Genomic DNA, 18135 nt, shown 5'->3' with positions numbered 1-18135 from the left:
CAACTGGAACAACTTTGGCTCACAAGAAGCAAATACGCACAACTGTAACAGCTGTAGCTTTGTTATAATAATAAAATATTACAGGGTTGCATTAACTGTTTCTTATAACTTGGATTGTGTTTCTTATATTTCCATTTTATATGACTATAGCTTTTTCGATAACTTAATGTTTCTTCACGTTAACAATGTTTTTCTGATAGATATTATAATGCTCTACGTTAGTGATACCTTTTATTCTATTGTGAGAATATAGGAACCAGTAATTAATTTTTGCAATTATTAACATTTCCCATTAAGAAAAAAACATTTAAAAATGATCATTATAAATATCCTTAATTTCTAGTTACAGAAGTTAAGGAAAACGACATATCTTAAAATCCACTAGTTTCTGGCAATTAAATGGAAATATAGAAACAAACAAGAACATTTAAATGCTAAACCTGTTAACCTAGATAATGAATTGATTGGAGATAAAAATGTTGGAAAATAAAGCAAGATTTTAAACACCGCTAACTTCGCTTCTTTAATTCGTTTAACTGAGTGGCAAACACCAACATTTCGCAAGGTAAGCTTATGACATAGTCAAATGAGGTAAAAGGCGTAGGCTTGACAAATCTTCGAAACTATAAAAGAAACAATGCCACTTTAATTGCTTCAAAAATATAACGATGGTTGAAAAAAACCCATTAAAATAACATTAACAGACACTTAGCCTTATACAAAGAGAGAGATTCGAACATTTATTGACTCTGATGGATTATAGATGTTTATTTGTTTAGAATTAAGTATAAAGCTCCACAATGGGCTATATGTGCTTTGCCCACCCCAGGTATCGAAACCCCGATTTCTAACGTTGTTAATCCACAAACATACTGCTACACCACTGGAGAGCAGGTGTTTTATTTTAAGACGATTTACAAGACGCTCATGCCTCAGCTAGCTATTATTATACTATTGTAGATGTAATTAAAATTGAAGTTATGGTCACAAAGTTACTTTACAATTTTGGAAATATTTTATGGTTTGGTAAGACGTCTTCGTAAAAATTAAAACAAAAACGAAAAGCTGGAATTAAACTGATGTTAAACATTCAGTTTAAGTTTTCAAGAGCCCGGCATGGCCAGGTGGTTAAGGCACTCGATTCGTAATCTGAAGGTCGCGGATTCAAATCCCTGTCCCACCGAACATGCTCGTACTTTCAGTTGTGTGGGCGTTATAATGGTACGATCAATCCTACTATTCGTTGGTAAAAGAGTAGCCCAAGATTGACGGTAAGTTGTGATGACTAGCTGCCTTCCCTCTAGTCTTACACTGCTAAATCAGGGACGGCTAGCACAGATAGTCTTCATGTAGCTTTACGCGAAATTATAAACAAACCAAATTAGACTAAAAATATTAAATAAAAAAATTTAACAATCTTAAATCAAGCCTTTATCATTCATATAGTTATCAAGGTTTCTCTTAAACGTATTTAAATTTACTGCCCCCACGATATCAGAAGGCGACTCATTCTAAAGACTAACTACTCTGTTAGAAAAACAAAACTGTTAGCTGAAGATGACCGTTAAGTATGAAAAATGATGATGCATCAACACTATCACTTCTCTTTACAATTTTAAATACTCTCAAAATAATAGATAAGCGAAAGTAATCAACAAGTTGACGAAATTATTTGTATTTATGTACAGCCAAATAAAATCAGGTGCTGTTTTCCTATTATTTAATGATTATACACAAAGTTAAGGCACTTTTCTGAAACTTTGTAATAGAACAAATACATAAAACGTATCACTAAAACTTTCAAAATTGTGTGAGAGCCTCAAGTTAAAAGCAGTGTTAGCCAGTCGTGTTTTTTTCTTCCATGCTTTGTTAGGTTTCATAAACCTGTATTGCTTTATAAAAACATTAAAGCCTTATTTAGAAAAATAAATTACGCGTCGTTAAAATTATTTCTTTATGTTTTAGAAGATGAACATTACGTATCTGTAATCGGTCAAAACAAACGATATATTTGCTAAATGGGCAAAATTACATAACAATTTAGATGCAGGTCTTTATAGACATTATCTTTTATCTTCACAAAATATACATTTAAGTAGAAACACAAAGATGTTTCATTTAACTGAATGAAACTGTTTCAAGAAAAAAAAAAAAAACATTAATTCTAATATACGCATTCTAATCGCGATATGATTCATATGAAGTACTGTTCTTAACGTTCCTAGAAAATGAAACGATCTTTTCTTAAACTAATAAATTGTCCTTATCTTTTTTTGTTTACGTCTGTAAGATAGAAAAAAATATCTCAGTAAAATAGAATAAATTACATAAAATTAAAAATATATTTCATGGACTAGTTTATACAGGTGAGCATATAAAAGTAACACATACTTCTAATAGAAACATTTGAATAACATATTATTGAATAAACGGATGTTTCAAGATTAAAGTCGACAAAATACATGTTCGTGTTGAAATCTGAAACCGTGGATGACCGTGGAGTTCCACATGCTAAACCCCACCTTAAGGGAATGACAAATGACGTCACCTGGAATCTGGACCAATAAGACACATTTTTTAAAGTTAAACGAATTACCGAATTAATTCCGTGAAATAATAGTTGTGATGAATGGGTCTCAGTTCAACATACTTACGGGTGTTCTTTATTTGTACACACTATGGATGCTGTTATAATTTCCCTGCAACTGAGTTAGGGTTTATTGAAAATATCGTCACTCATTTTAATTATGGATATTATTATAATAAATAGCACCCTTGTCTAAAAATTTAGATGTCTGCCTGTAATTACAAACAGAAACAGTAGAAATGTATGATTTTGGATTAGTCTGCGTTTTATAAAAATATACAAAGCCATTGAATGTACAATGAATATAACTTTGGAAGTACTTCCTAACAACTACTTGCGTGTGTTTCTACAGCAAAGTTGTACAATGCAATCTGCGTTGCGTATCCCACGAGTTTTAGTTTTATAATCCCTCAAGCTTACCGCTTAAACACGTAGGAAGGATACTACCTGTGAAATGGAAAGTGAAAACAATTTTAGCTGAAATGTGCAACTTGCCGTTGGCAGTTTTAATTTTTATTTAGTTTTTGTACGTTTAGATTTTATTACAGAACAATTTTATTTGAAAATCGTATCATGGCCTGTTGATTAGTTTACGAACAGAAGCAACAGTTTTTGCGAATACAATAGTACTAGATAATAGACATAGTTTACTTGCGTGTCTGGTAGCAATTTAAAAAATTGTTTCCAGTTCCAGTAGTTAAAAATGTTGAAAACATTTTTTTTTCATTGTCCAAAAGCCTCATAAGCCACCAGTGATTATTAACTATACTTAAATAAGAATGCAAAAATTACGGTCTTCGATTCATAATAAAGCTTTCTAAAGCTGTAAACAAAACGACATTTACTACTCATTGATGGCTATAACTTTTTGTTTCTCAAACTCATGAAGAGAGCTTGTTTGATAAGTGTTTGTATATCCAGGAATTTAAGGATATGTAAAAACAGGTGAAGCTATAATGGTAAATAAATATTTGCTTACAATAAACCAGAAAAAACAAATAAAATAAAGAGATACAATCTGTAAAAAAAAATATATAACTCAAGAAATAATTCATTTGGAAGATGCTATAGCAAGGATAAATGGGTTTAAATACAAGTCACTACTAAGAAGTAGTGAATAAAAACACCAAATTCTGACTAAAGAAAACATCTGCAGAATTAATTAAGTTATTTAGAAATGTGTAACAAGATGATGTTGAAAATCCTTATTTGAGAAAAAAACAAAAGGTATTTATTAACTTACGGTAATTTAACCGTGTATTTTATGTGAATATCCAATGTTCATTTCTTCATTGTTATCTACACGTAATGTAAGATAATTTAACGGCATCAGGAAAAGGGTCCACAATTAGAATTGAATTTATTTCACCATATTCAATTATTTCTCTTCATATATATATATATTGTGTATTATTTTAAAGTTGATATATAACAGAACTAGACTGACTCATACTTGGTAGCTAGTAACAGTTCTTTCCTTCGGTACACTTCTGTTGGGTCACTGTGGTTTCTGCATAAATACTCTGCTACCTGACGAGAAGGAAATTCGGTCTCGCATACATACCCGAAATCTCGTGCTAGATGGATTGCTTCACCTAAAATTGGAGAAAGAAATATTGAAACTATTAGAACAAGCTGTATGCAGAGAAATATAATATTGACATTCATAAACAATAAATATAATCGCAATAATCACTCAACCAAGTAATTTATTTTTACTACAACTATTCTCTAGAATCTAGATTAACTTAATCATCACATTTTCTAATTAACACTTGCTAATAAACATGAACCTAGCACTGATCTTGGAAAACAACAGGCAGTTACCGTCCATTCTACAAAGTTTCATCACTTTATTAGAAATCCTGAATTTATAACGTTTCAAATTTCGTGAACATACATAAATCGTATCGTATCGTATCACTGTATCGCCACACCTTTAGTTAGAACTATAAAAAGGAATACTTGAATCAGTATCTGACTAAACGCATAAGGCGTTTAGGATACGAAAGAACTGTTAAACGTTAAAACCCAGAGTCATTATAAAAGTGAGACAGGTAAAGCTGACCATTTCATAACCTAGAAATCGAATAAAAAATTAAAAATAGAAATTTATTATTTCATTGCTTTTGTTAAATGATTAGTTGGGGTTGTTGTAGTTTTGAATTCAGTAAATTTCAGTACAATAAAAATGAAATGGCTTAGCGGTGTGTCTGCGGGCTTGTACCACTAAAAACCGTGTTTCGATACCCGTGGTGGGCAGAGCACAGATAGCCTGCTTTGAGCCATTTGGAGGCATTAGTTAAGGGCTTTATATCCTCTAAAAAATAAAATATTTAGTTACAATGTACTTTTGTAAATCACTTTTCATTTTTATTGCACTGAAATTTACTGAATTGTTAAAAAATCAAAGTGGAAAGAAATTTTTAACCTTAATTATTACCATTGCTGATGTGCAAAAACAGAATTATTTATTTATGTACCTAACTCCACGACAACTTTTATGTTTAACAAATTCTAACGGCTTTAGAAACAAACTCTCTTGTGCTTTATAATATTTTTTGGACAATGCAATATCCTGGAATAATAAATATATTTGAAGAAGTGATCTGCCATAAATAACCATATTCAGGTCATTACTTATGACGAAATATAACAAAATCATAATGAAACAGTTGAAGAAACAGAGCTTTGTGTGTATTGTAATCACACTACTCAACGTGAAATGATATATGTAAAATAAACACAGCCTCAGATCAAAAGATTGCTGTTTTCAAGCGTTTGTTCTGAACTGCAATTACAAAAAATAAACAAGTTTCAAAAGTTCCATGCAGTTGATAAAGAACTTCAGAAAAAGAATGCTTTTTTTTTTGGTCAGGCAAGTCTGTTCAGACTATGAGGAATAAGTTAATGAATATTATTTGGAGATATGCTAAACATTTGAGGTCAAGCACTCGACCTCGTTCGCAAGATTTAATGAATGAAGTATTAGGACATATATCAGTCATACAAAAATAAGTCTCACTAACTTGTGCACTTGGGCACCCGTATATGCACATCAGAGAACTCTTCTCCCACAAGCCCCCCCCCCCCAGTTAAATTTTAGATTCCCATCTACATGCGACTCCAATAGCATGAACATGCTAATTTTGATAAGAGTAATCATATTAGGTAACTTGAAACGAAAGAAGTATCTCTAATCAGATAAAATCTAGATGAGTTTGAAACACCATCAGGCCGCCATAAAGCTGTGCAGAGAACTCAAAATACTTATATTTTTTATAATTAAAATAATAAATGCGCACTTCTGAAATACAAAAAAAAAATCATTGATATCTAATGGCATTTTATACCCCTTTCTGATGCGTCCCTTTTCCTTCCCCTCTCACCAAATGAAAAATCCTAGTAACACCAGTGATAAGACTGTTTCTGTACTTAAAATATGCCCTTCATGCAGCAAAATACTTTTTTGATATCATAACATATAAAGTTAAGAAATGCGGGAAGGAGACCACTTACACTGAATTATAAAGTAGCAGTTTAAATAATTATTGTTCTATTTTTAAATGCTAAGCATGAAACTCACTTCCAGGAATCGTACCCGCTGAATGAAAATAACCACAAAAGACATTTGCATGGTGTTTTATATGTATAAAAACACACCACAGAGGCCACTTACTTCTAATGAACAATTTCTTCTTGTTCTTTTCACTTTGTTTTTTGCTTTAAGTACTTTAATAAACAGGAATATTGTGCAATGTGAGAAAGGTGTCGCAGAGAACTAAAAACCCAGTTCTTTTTGCTGTTAAATCTAACGGTTTCAGCATCTGCTCGCTTAGACAACTCATCCATGGCCTAACTTGAGCAGATACTGTTTCAAGAAACTATTTTACTATGCCCATCATATGCCATCGGGGTGAAAAAACTGTTTGGATGACTACAGCTGTTCGACTACCCGTTTCGTCAGCCACACTATGCACATAAAGGAGTTATAATTAATAAGACAGTGAAACCATAGGCTGTTTACAATGATTCTTGTTTTAGTCAAATAAAAAATATATGTTTTATCTGATTAAAATCAGCCACACTAGTCATTAAATGTCAAAAATCAAAAACATACACAGGTGATGCACATAATATGTCCTATCTGATTAAAATCAGCCACACTTGTCATTAAATGTCAAAAAACAAAAACATACACAGGTGATGCTAAAAACAAAACAAGCAATTCATTTATTTTAAAACAATTTCTAATGTTCCCTGTTGAGGCAGCGATAAAGTTACAGACTTACAACATTAAAATTCGCGGTACCATTCCTACGAGGAAAGACTGTAGATAGACTATTGTGTTGTCGCACACTAATAAAAAATAGCACAACAAAAAATTAAGTTTACAAGTTCAGCGATTTTATGTAATAAACAAAAAGCTTCACCTTATAAGCAAATAAAGTGTAAACAAATATTTCACTTGTTAAATTTATAACTCTACCCAAAATTGACATTACTAATCTAATTAATCTGTTGTAAGCAACAAACAAACTGACTACATGACGCGCATGCTAACTCTAGTCTAACTCGATGTTTAGATCTGTCCAGGACTTTGTAGAAAACTTTAAACATGAAGCCACACGCTCATCATGTGACGTCAAACCTTTCTGTGACCAAATAAGAATACAAACGTTGAAATTAAAAACATCCTACAACTCTACCCATTCTTTGGAATGTAAAGTTTCTTGCCTGTTTCACAAAAAAAATAATGGTGCATTATACAAAGACATTACAACAATTAAATTTCTAATTAAATGCGTGAAATAAAGTAAATCAAACTACTAATAAAAATACAATACCTTCTTTTTTTACTCATTTATTACCGAATCACCATCGTTTTTATTTCAGTGGCTTGTCCTTTATCACCACTTACCGTTTTGCATCGCGAGTTGTATTTAAAAGTTCGAATAGATTCACTTGTTCCACGATTTTGTCATGACCCCGCAATAAGTTGCATTATTTCTGTCAAAGTATTCTCTCAAGATAACTATTTCGCCATTCTTCTGCTAACGTACCTTTAAAAACGATCATGAATTGTGGCCCTTGGCTTGATCCACCTGTCTTTCTGGATTTTACTTTAGGCTGATTGTCTTCTTCATCTCGATCTTTTATTCTAGTTGTTACTGAAAATTCATCTTTTGATATAATTATTGTGTAGTGTACGGGGGCTTCCTGGTTATGGACATTAAAAATATATGGAACAAGTTCAACCTCCATGTGATTCTCCTTCTTAAGTCGAGTCCTAATGTACAATATATCAGATATCATGTCTTATAGGGAAATTTCTTACAATATTTCACCTTGCTGAAGCGTTATGACTATTTTCATCAATAACTCGTTTTGCTACATCTTTGGAGGCATTTTCCTAGCTTTTATTACTATATCACATCGAACAATGGGAGGTGTAGAACCAGTGTCTGCCAACATGCAAGGCCTTCATTACTTAACTCATTGATTTGTGAAATGATCTCTTTGAAAAATGTATTTCTTATCTCAGTCTCCTTGGATTATTATCAATGATTAATATACTGAAGTTTCGGATATAATGTTCATTTCTTTCGCGCTTATAGAAGTTTCCTGTTTATATTTCTTGAAGGCTCCTAGCCTAAGTTTATAAGTGAACAACGTATAAACGAAATTCTACTTACTTGGTAACTTCATATTTTTTGTATTTGTCAAAATGTAGAGCACAGAACAAACTCCCAGCGTCTGTGTGGGTGTGGGTGTTTTCTTATAGCAAAGCCACATTGAGCTATTTGCTTAGTCTACCAATGGGTTTGTTTTGTTTTTTGTTTGTATTTTTAATTTTGCGCAAAGCTACTCGAGTGCTATCTGCGCCTACCGATGGGAACAAAGTCACAGCAACATACTCAATAACAACTAACTGATCTACAATACAGACTCATACTTTAACTCTAGTCTGGAGCGCTATTTGTAAGAGGCTCAATACATTGTAAAATGTGACACCAGATCTTCTTCTGGCCAAACAACGATAAAACGTCTGAGTTAAAACTATTTCAAAAAATACAAAAGAATGAAGGATGAATTTGTTCATGAAATGGACTTCTGTATTTACTCATACTCTTATGAAATATTGTTTGGAATGTCTTAAATATATTTTACAACAATTCAGCCTCGATATTTTGACATTATTTCTGTCTAAAGTATCAATGCTCGTCGAAAAAACTGGCTATGCCAAATGCTATCTTTTTTCATGCTGATATTTCTCTCGATGAGTCAGAAGTAAATTTACATACTTAATATGTTAAAATCTGCGGTTTGATTCCTGCGGGTATAGCCTTGCACTAAAAAAACAACATTCTCTACTGCTAATGTTCTCCTAGAAACTGGTCATGTTAAACCTTAGGCTTCAAACTGCCAACGTTCGTCTGGAAATGTAGATACTATAAACATTATATTTTAAAATAATAATATTGTTTCTTTTGTTTTTTGAATTTCGCACAAAGCTGCTCAAGGGCTATCTGTGCGAGCCGTCCCTAATGTAGTAGTGTAAGACTAGAGGAAAGACAGCTAGTCATCACCACCCACCGCCAACTCTTGGGCTACTCTTTTACCAACGAATAGTGGGATTGACCGTCACATTATAACACCCCCACGGCTGAAAGGGCGAGCATGTTTGGCGCGACGGGGATGCAAACCCGTGACCCTCAAATTACGAGTCGCACGCCTTAACACTCTTGGCCATGCTGGGCTCTATAATAATATTATTTTAAATAACTGTCCATGTTAAACGTTATGTTTATTGCAAATATTATTGCAAAAATAACAGAGCATTTCTAAATAGGTATAAGAAGTAGAATCTATAAATATCTGCAATAATTACAGAGGAAAGACACGTTTTTTTTTTTTTTTGGAAATTGAATGCAAAGTTGACATAATTATTGCTCATCAGAAGTAATAATGAAATCGAACATTTCTGGATAAGATCGCCTACTTTTATATGATTTAATGATGAAGTACATTTCGTATTTCAAGACAGATGTGATTTAAAATACAGGAGGTAAGGCTGTGCAGACGCTACTTGGTCGTGAGATTATCATATTTCTCTAGAGGTTTTGTGGGATGGAAAAAATAAGAAAGATAGAGCGGAAAGTTTGGAAATAAATCCAGTTGAGTTTTCTTGTCAAAAGTCTACATAATAATTTTCAGATACCCTACTAGTTCTGGCAAACATAAAACTAAGAAACGGGTGGTTTACGAACAAGAGACGATAACCTTGTACGCACCCTTTTGAGGTTATTTTACACCACGAGTAGAAATAACAAGTAGAAATAAATGATGGGTAATTTGGAACCTTTCAAAGCACTTGTTACACAACATGAAACAAAAGTCACGTAATACATCAAAGAGATAAAAAAAAAGGTATACAAATATAAAAACAGACAAGATAAATAAATACAATTTGGGTTAATATAAATGAGATATGAAAATACAAGAACAAAAAAAGAAGACTATTTTAGGTTGTGATTCTTTCTCTAACTTTAAATGTGTCCTCTTATATTTTAAACCTTCCCTAACTTGTATTATCTCCTATCGAAAGCCTAAGTTATATTTCTGTCATCTATGCACGAACAGACATCCACCCACACGTACATATGTGGGTATATATGTATTTATATAGTTAAATGCATTTTGTTCTCTTTTCAATTCGATTATTATAGGTTTCGTACAACCTTTTTTGCGAATAAAATTCATACTGTACCTAACATTTCCCATCATTACATTTTTTGTTTTTGAATATAAATATTTTTAACTAATTTAAATATTTGTATTTATGACAAAGCTTATCTGTGGCTGTCATAAATTTGCAGTTATTTACCAAAGGAAAGACAGCTAATCAGCAGCACCCTACGATCCACAGTAAAGGATTGACTGTCATTCTTATATAACGTGCCTACAGCGTAAAGTGCGGGGAAAATATTAAAGTATTGCACGGATTTGAACACAGATCGACTGCTCCCAAAGCCAGCGTTCCACTACAGAGCCAATTCACACCCCAACTTAAATAAAGATCACATATTTTGTAGAACACTTCCAATGTGAAAAGAAATCAAGAATAAATAAGAGAAATGCATTTGTACATCTTTATATGTGGTTAAACAACAGTTGAATTGTGCCTCAAAATAATAAGAATATCTACCATTTCACTGCAAAATGTATATAACGTTATAAAATACCAGCAGAAACGCCACCCTACGGGCGATTGTTTGTGCTAGTAATTACTAATCGTAGTATTTAGTCCCCCGATGGGGCAACGCTAAGTCTTCAGACTTATAACGATAAAATCAGGGGTTTGATTCCCCTCGGTGAACACAGAAGATGGCCCAATGTGGCTTTGCTGTAAAGAAAAACATTTGTGGTATTCATACCTAACTGAAAAAGATTAGAAGGTTTTTTTTTCAGCGAAGTACTTGCTGTACAAGAAAGGTGTTCTGATTGTTCTCTATAGTCAGTCATACACAATATATGGAGCTTAAAAGGTTAATAAATTTTAATAATACAAACTTTAATGTTTTAAGAACTCCGTTTCTCAGCAGTTCATTTATAAACTACATCAATAAAGATATAATCAAACATTCATGTACAGTCCTAGTAAAAGTCGTGTTCTTGTTGTGAGGAGAATACTTTTATTTAAAATTGTGTTCTATTATAAAGAAATGGTTGTTGCAGACCCCACAGTTACTTTTCTAATTGTCGTCATCTTCAATACACAAAGAGTGGATTTTTTATGGATTTTTAGTTTATGGTGCTATTCAGTAGATGGCGAAGGAGTTTTGATTACATACATAGATACTGATATACATCGCAGTAAACCGTACTATGCTTTCACACGATCAGTACTGACTTTTGACTTTGACCCAATCTTTGTCAATTACGTCATCATATGCCATTATTAGCATTATATTTAATGAAATGTGTCCAACTGGATACGTAAAATGTAAAGTAATCTGCTCATATTGTTAATTTCTAGTATTACAACTTCATAAAAGATTGTTTTTTTCTAATTAAGCACAAAAACACGAAATGAGCTGTCTGTGCTCTGCCTTCCACGAGTATCAAAACTGGGTTTCCCTAGTGAAAGCATATAAGTTGTTAAAAATAATACCCAGTAGAAACATAATAAAAATGTTTGTTTCTGACAGAGAATATTGTTATTTTGCACAAAGTAATTTACCTAACATAATTGTGGTAATTTCTGCTAGTAGGGTTGCTAAAAATTTTCATTAGTAATTGCAACTGATAATAATTAGTCTTAATTATGAGTGACAGGCAAATTACAAAAAGCCTTTGTCACAACTTTGTCCGGATTTATCCGTTAGATAGTCTCGTTGTTAGCAAGGTTTTCGTATTCCATAAACAACTGCTTAACGAGTTACTAATAACCAAAACAAATTTTACATATACATATGTACAGCTTCATGGTACCGTACCTGTCATATTTGGTTAAGGAAGCTATTTTTACAGATTAAATATATCTAATAGTATAAAACATTAAAATAGGTATTGAATTAAATCAAATTAACGATGTTAACTAATTAAACATATATAAATGTTAATATTATTTACTATTTCGTAAATTTTTACTTCTAAAAAATTTTTGAATAACTTGCACTATTACGGAAAATGTTCAAATCCGTAAACAGTTCAAGTGTGGTTTCCACACTTCATTTAAGAAACTCTTGTTTCTAAACAACTACAATGTATCTAATTTTATTAGTGAAAATAATTTACCTTATTGTAGCAAATATCACAATCATTTCTGTCTGATTCGGAAAAATGATTCACAACAATCCGTCATAGCATTATGAAAACTAATTTAAACAAATTCTTTATTAGTGTGCGACATCTGAAGATACTTACAAATTAACTTCTCTTACGTTGTCTACTAACGAGACAAGCATGACGAATTATAGAAATATGTGGTCCAGTGAAATATTTTGGCCTTTTCCAATGACTTATTCTTCCTGAAATTTCGCTTCAGGGACAAATGATAGCACGTTCCGATGTTGCATGGTAGATAATGGATTAAAAAGAGGTGTTGGGACACATTCTTGTTTCTGTTTCTGGTAAATGTAAGTCCATAGGCAAGATATACCAACTAAATGGGTATAAAGCCGTAAGAGGAAATATGTTTTATCCTCTTCTAAGTACTTTGTTAGTGATCCCACATTTTCATATTACTTTACGCCAAAGAATAATCGTACATCTCCTGTTATGTAAGCGTATGTGTTTGTGTGTTTTTTCTTATAGCAGAGCCACATCGGACTATCTACTTTATCCACCGAGAGGAATAAAACGCATGATTTTAGAATTATAAATATATAGATTTACCGCTGTACCAGCAGAGAACATGTAAGCTTACACCTCTAGAGTGAATTGATAAAACACCATCAAGGGTCTCTTTAAGTGTATCCATTTTATTACTCACACGGGAACATGATTCTGATTCTGTGATTCATTTCAACAATATAACAATGAAAAACAAAGCAAATTAATAATAACAACGACATTTTCTCCAGAAGAAGAAAATGTATTAAAAATATCGAATAAGGAGAAGTTGTTTTATAATCAGTCAGCTATTATTTTTATAAATCATACAATTGATAGTTCGAACCTGCTTTTTCAACCTGTAATTCAGCCATTAATATTTGTTTTTGTTTACTAAGGTTTATAATTGATAAAAACTCTCAATTTCATATCGTACTGTCCTCCGTTGGTAGAGCAGAAATGCTACAGATTTACAGCGCTAAAATCAGCAGTTCGATACCTCTTGGTGGCCACAGAAGATAGCCAAATGTGACTTTGTTATAAGAAGACACACACACACACACTCGTATCGTAAGGCATTAGAGGCATTTACAGTTATAAATCGCTAGTACAAATAATTTCAAATGTAAACACAATTTAATAGTTTTATAACAGATGTTAGAGATGCTACAGAATTAACGTTGTTTTTAGAAGTCAAAATGTCCTGCCGGAATTTAATGATATTTACGCAACTATTCGTGATTTAGAAAGCAAGTTTTCCTTACATTTGTTTAGCTCTCCTGGTACCTTGTACACAACTATCAAGTGAACAGATTTCATATCCCGAGCAAGTTCTTTTTTACAAAGAGTATAATATTACAGTATTATTCTAAGCTGCCTTATCAGCCACGTTCGTTCATTCCCAGTCAAAGACGAAGCTTGGCCACTGGTAAAATACTTACCTTCTACAAGTGACGTAAGAAGTGTGACATTGGCAGCTTTCCGTCTTCCTGCCGGGAGATTTAGGCCAATTTTCTCAAGTTTTTCACGAAGAGATCTTCCGCCATTTTTTGATTTAGCCCTAAGAATATTAACCATAACAACAATTAGTTCTGCAAATAAAGTGGGCTACCTAGCAATGAAAAACAAAATAAAGACATTTTTATAAAGATAAACAATCATGAGTAAGTCCTAATAAACAAACTCTAAACTCCTAATTTTTTTCAAAATTTACAAACGAAAAGAGCATTAGAATCTTAGTATCTTTGTAATGAAATTAACGTTATTTTGCAACATCCAGTAAATAGTGATTAAAAAAGGTAAATAATAGCAAGTCTCTGATAATAAAACAATCAAAAGAAAAAACTCTACGATGTGGCACACTAAACACGAACGTAATAAGCCAGATAAAAGCATACTGTGTTTATATATATACTTAAAGTTAACTGCAACAAATAACAGTCCTTATCGTTATCCTACCACAACAAAAGGGTGATAAAAGCAACTTTCACACAGATAACAAAATGGAAGTTTACATTACGTCCCGCCAAGTTTCAGAACAGTCTAGAAAATGTTATTTCTTTCAAAGATAAATACTAAAACAACAACAAAGTAATTAGAATATTAGTTAATGTGTATATAATATGCACAAATAAATACAATGAAAATAAATATGACCAAACACTTATTTTACATTTTAACAATTAATACCCCAGAACTAAAACATGCAAACTGATCAGCTCAAACTATGATAGGGTTTTGAATTACTGGAGAAATGCGCATGAAAAGATTTCAGCGAGAAGTTCTCTGCTTATACTACTCTAAACTTGGCAGACAAATCAAAATACATAGATAAATATGGAGCCAATTTGAAGCGATTTGTTCCTTCAGAATTTTGTGTTGTTTTTTTTTTTATTTCGCGCAAAGGTACTCGAGGGCTATATGCGTTAGCTGTTTCTAATTTAGCAGTGTAAGACTAGAGGGAAGGCAGCTAGTCATCACCCCCACCGCCAACTCTTGGGCTACTCTTTTACCAATGAATAGTGAGATTGACCGTCACATTATAACGCCCCCACTGAAAGGGCAAGCATGTTTGGTGTGATGGGGATTCGAACCCGCGACCGTTGTAAAGAGAACTCAGTAAATTAATTTTGTTGAAATATTTAGTGATGCAAGTTTTAAAAATAAACTTGTATCTCAGAACGGCTGGTATGGGTATTGGCACTTTTATTGATAAGGAGAGAACAACATTACGACTATCCTAGGTCATTTTCAGGTTAAGATAACCTAGGAAGGTCGAAACGTTGTTTTTTCCTTATCAATAAAAATGTTAATACCCATATCAACCGTTTTGAGATACATTTTTTTATTTCAAGTGGGTTTCTCGTCGTCAAGAATTAAAAATAAACTTCATGTTGTCTACTCAGTACTTGTTGAAGTTTGTGAATACGTCACAATATATTTACGTTAATCTATTTGTAATAGCTATTTTACACCTTATTACATGAGGTACACAGATTCACATGTGAATCCTTCAAGTTGGGAACCGTTTCAAACTAGTTGTCTGCCCCCCACCGTGGCACAGCGGCACGTCTGCGGACTTACAACGCTAGAAAGCGGGTTTCGACACCTGTGTTGAGCAGAATACAGATAACCCACTGTGTGGCTTTATGCTTAACTACAAACAAATTAAATTAGTTAAGAATGGGTACGTGTGGAAATAGAATGGATTTATCAGAGTTTCGCTTTTGCTGAGGATAATTGTTTCACAGCAAACTTGTAGATATGGCGGCATCTCTAATTAATGTTCATTTGTAATACAAAATAAAGTTCGTTCGCTATCCCAAAGATTTTATTTGACAACGCTCCTGAATTTTATGATAAATTTACGTGTATTACTCAATATTATATACAACTCTTGTTCACTAGTTTGTTCATGAATCGTTTATAATACGTTTTAATTAATAAGATTTATTTTATTCTCTACCTGTTTATTTAGAAAAGGTGCATAATTCTTTGATTGTAAAGCAATATACGAAAACCTTAAAATACTCTTTTTTAATTTGGAATGTAATCTGTAACTTATTCCATCAGTTCACTTTTGAAATAGCTTGTTAACAAGACGCAGTTGTAATATCGTGTAATTTTAGAAATGTTATACTAAAATCACTTGTCATTTTACTTTTCTCTAACTGTACTTTTATACTTTTTTAGAAATAAAAGTATGCACTAAACTAACCAATGACACGTACCAACAAAGTGTCTGTTATTCAAATAAGCTGGTCAACTGTTTTGCCTGCAGCAAAAGCGGGACTCCGTGACGCCAGCTGCTTTGAGGCCCCAGAAGCCGACCTGTCACAGACAGTGTAGCTTCAAAAGAATTTGCTAGAGGCTCTATTACCATCAACCACACCTGCAAGCTGCCTAGGCAGCGTCACTTAAGCAACAGGTAGGCTTGTTTGGCCCTGCCTATTTAAAGGAAAGCACTATCCTATGTGTCCCCCATGATATTTTAGTTTTTTGCACAATTTTTGTCTTTATAGATTTATCAAACTTATTTTATCTTCTTTTAGGTGTTTACTTCCACTATTTCATGTACAATTTCCTAACTTGCTTCCACCATTTCACGTACAATTTCCTAACTCAATTTTCACACAAGTAAACTATATCATTATACCTTTCTATCAACATAATTATCTCATTTTTGTCAATACACTAATTTGATACAGCTTCCTTTTTTTCACATTTTCAAATCAATTTCAATATCGTTTTATTGTGTGTGTAACTATTCCCTAAACAACACAATTTTTCTTACTGTGTCACCCACTTTCTCTTTTCTTTCTTTGATTGCCATATAACATACCTGTGTAACTATCTTCCCTTGTTTTATTCTTCTTTTTTACTTTTATTTTTTCTTACTACTTTATTTGGCTATTCTGTTCCCTTAATGACTCTGTTGTTTTTTTTCTTTAACTATTCTATTTTGTCCACCCTTTATCTTTACTTTATTAATTTCTTCGTCATGGTAATTTTATTTCAGTTTGCATTTTACTCTCTTTCCAGAAACACATTTAGTTTTCAGATTTCTAACTGGTTATTACTATCCGCTTAGAAAGAGCTGAGGCGTGATAGATGATGAAATCTAAAGTGTAGAACGCAGCCTCTCCTTCTTCCACCATAAAAGAAATGAGCAACGCGACTTCTGTTACATGAGTGATACTTATCCATTTCAGTGAAGACGTAGATTTACTTCACAAAAATAATGGAGCGTATCGCAGCATGCCATAATGAAAGGACATTAAGCATTTTATATAACAAACCTTCTGGCCTTCTAATTAATTAGGATTTTTTTTGTCTATAAAACTAACATAATTAAATGGGAAAAATCAGACAATGTTTCTGCTGTTTCAATTAGCCAGTTTTGTTTTAATTTGTTGTGTCATATATTTTTTACTTTGCTATGAATTTTAGGTTAATTTCTCATTTGTTCTTGAGGAGAACTAGTCATTAAAGTAGAAAATTCGACTAAAATTAGATAAATCTTTTGCAGCATCAAAATTAAAGTTATATTGCTAAAAAGTATTGAATTGAATAGCTATCGACACGCATGCGCTAGTATTAAGAAATTTCACAAGGATTTTTTAAATTGGAGTCCAACACTTGGAAAACCACATGTTGTTTGTTACAGCTTATGAGAGAAGTGTATTTTACAAAAGAAGTTGCATGTGATACTATTCTAAGTTCATCCTTAAACGTTTGACGTAATAATAATATACACGTGAATGTAACTGACTTATGAAAGGGAAGTACAATATTATGACACAACAAATCTATATGAAAACTCTTACATTTTCCTTTCGAAAACTGTTCTTATATGACAACAAATATCTGTATGAAGAATGAAACGCAGTATGAAATTCAAATGGTCTCTTCCTACTGAAACTTTTTATGAAACTAAAATTAAATGTTTTACTAACTTTTACTAGTTTATATTTTGAGACGGTAATGAATATCTCTATGGAGGTTGATACTTAAAAGTAAACTAAAATAACTAAAATACTCTATGGAAATTACGTTAAAGACTGGCACGACGAAAAAAACATATGGACTTCAACTTGATGAGACAAGAAAAACTTTGCTCATTTCTAAGAAATACTATCTGGTGTAAAATAACACCACAGTAAAATCATGTTAATGAATCTACTTAACTAATATTATACACTAATATTAAT

General features: G+C 32.4%; 1 protein-coding gene across 6 annotated transcripts in view; it reads right to left on the bottom strand.

The window, feature by feature from the left end:
• Positions 1-18135, bottom strand: part of LOC143230446 (transcription factor AP-2-epsilon-like) — a 178478-nt gene that overhangs the window by 9999 nt on the left and 150344 nt on the right. For 4 of the 6 annotated variants that reach the window (XM_076464020.1, XM_076464021.1, XM_076464017.1 and 1 more), the window contains exons 5-6: positions 13867-13985; positions 4035-4182 (exon numbers count right to left, since the gene is read on the bottom strand). In XM_076464020.1, coding sequence (XP_076320135.1) covers positions 4035-4182; positions 13867-13985 — 267 coding nt within the window. The remainder of the gene's footprint in view (positions 1-4034; positions 4183-13866; positions 13986-18135) is intronic. The other 2 variants (XM_076464019.1, XM_076464016.1) reach the window with 1 other exon arrangement.

This window comes from Tachypleus tridentatus, chromosome 10 (assembly GCF_004210375.1).
Source record: "Tachypleus tridentatus isolate NWPU-2018 chromosome 10, ASM421037v1, whole genome shotgun sequence".
NCBI classification, from domain to species: Eukaryota; Metazoa; Arthropoda; class Merostomata; order Xiphosura; family Limulidae; genus Tachypleus; species Tachypleus tridentatus.
The sequence above is the reverse complement of the archived record's forward strand: the minus strand, read 5'-3'. Positions and strand labels throughout refer to the sequence as shown.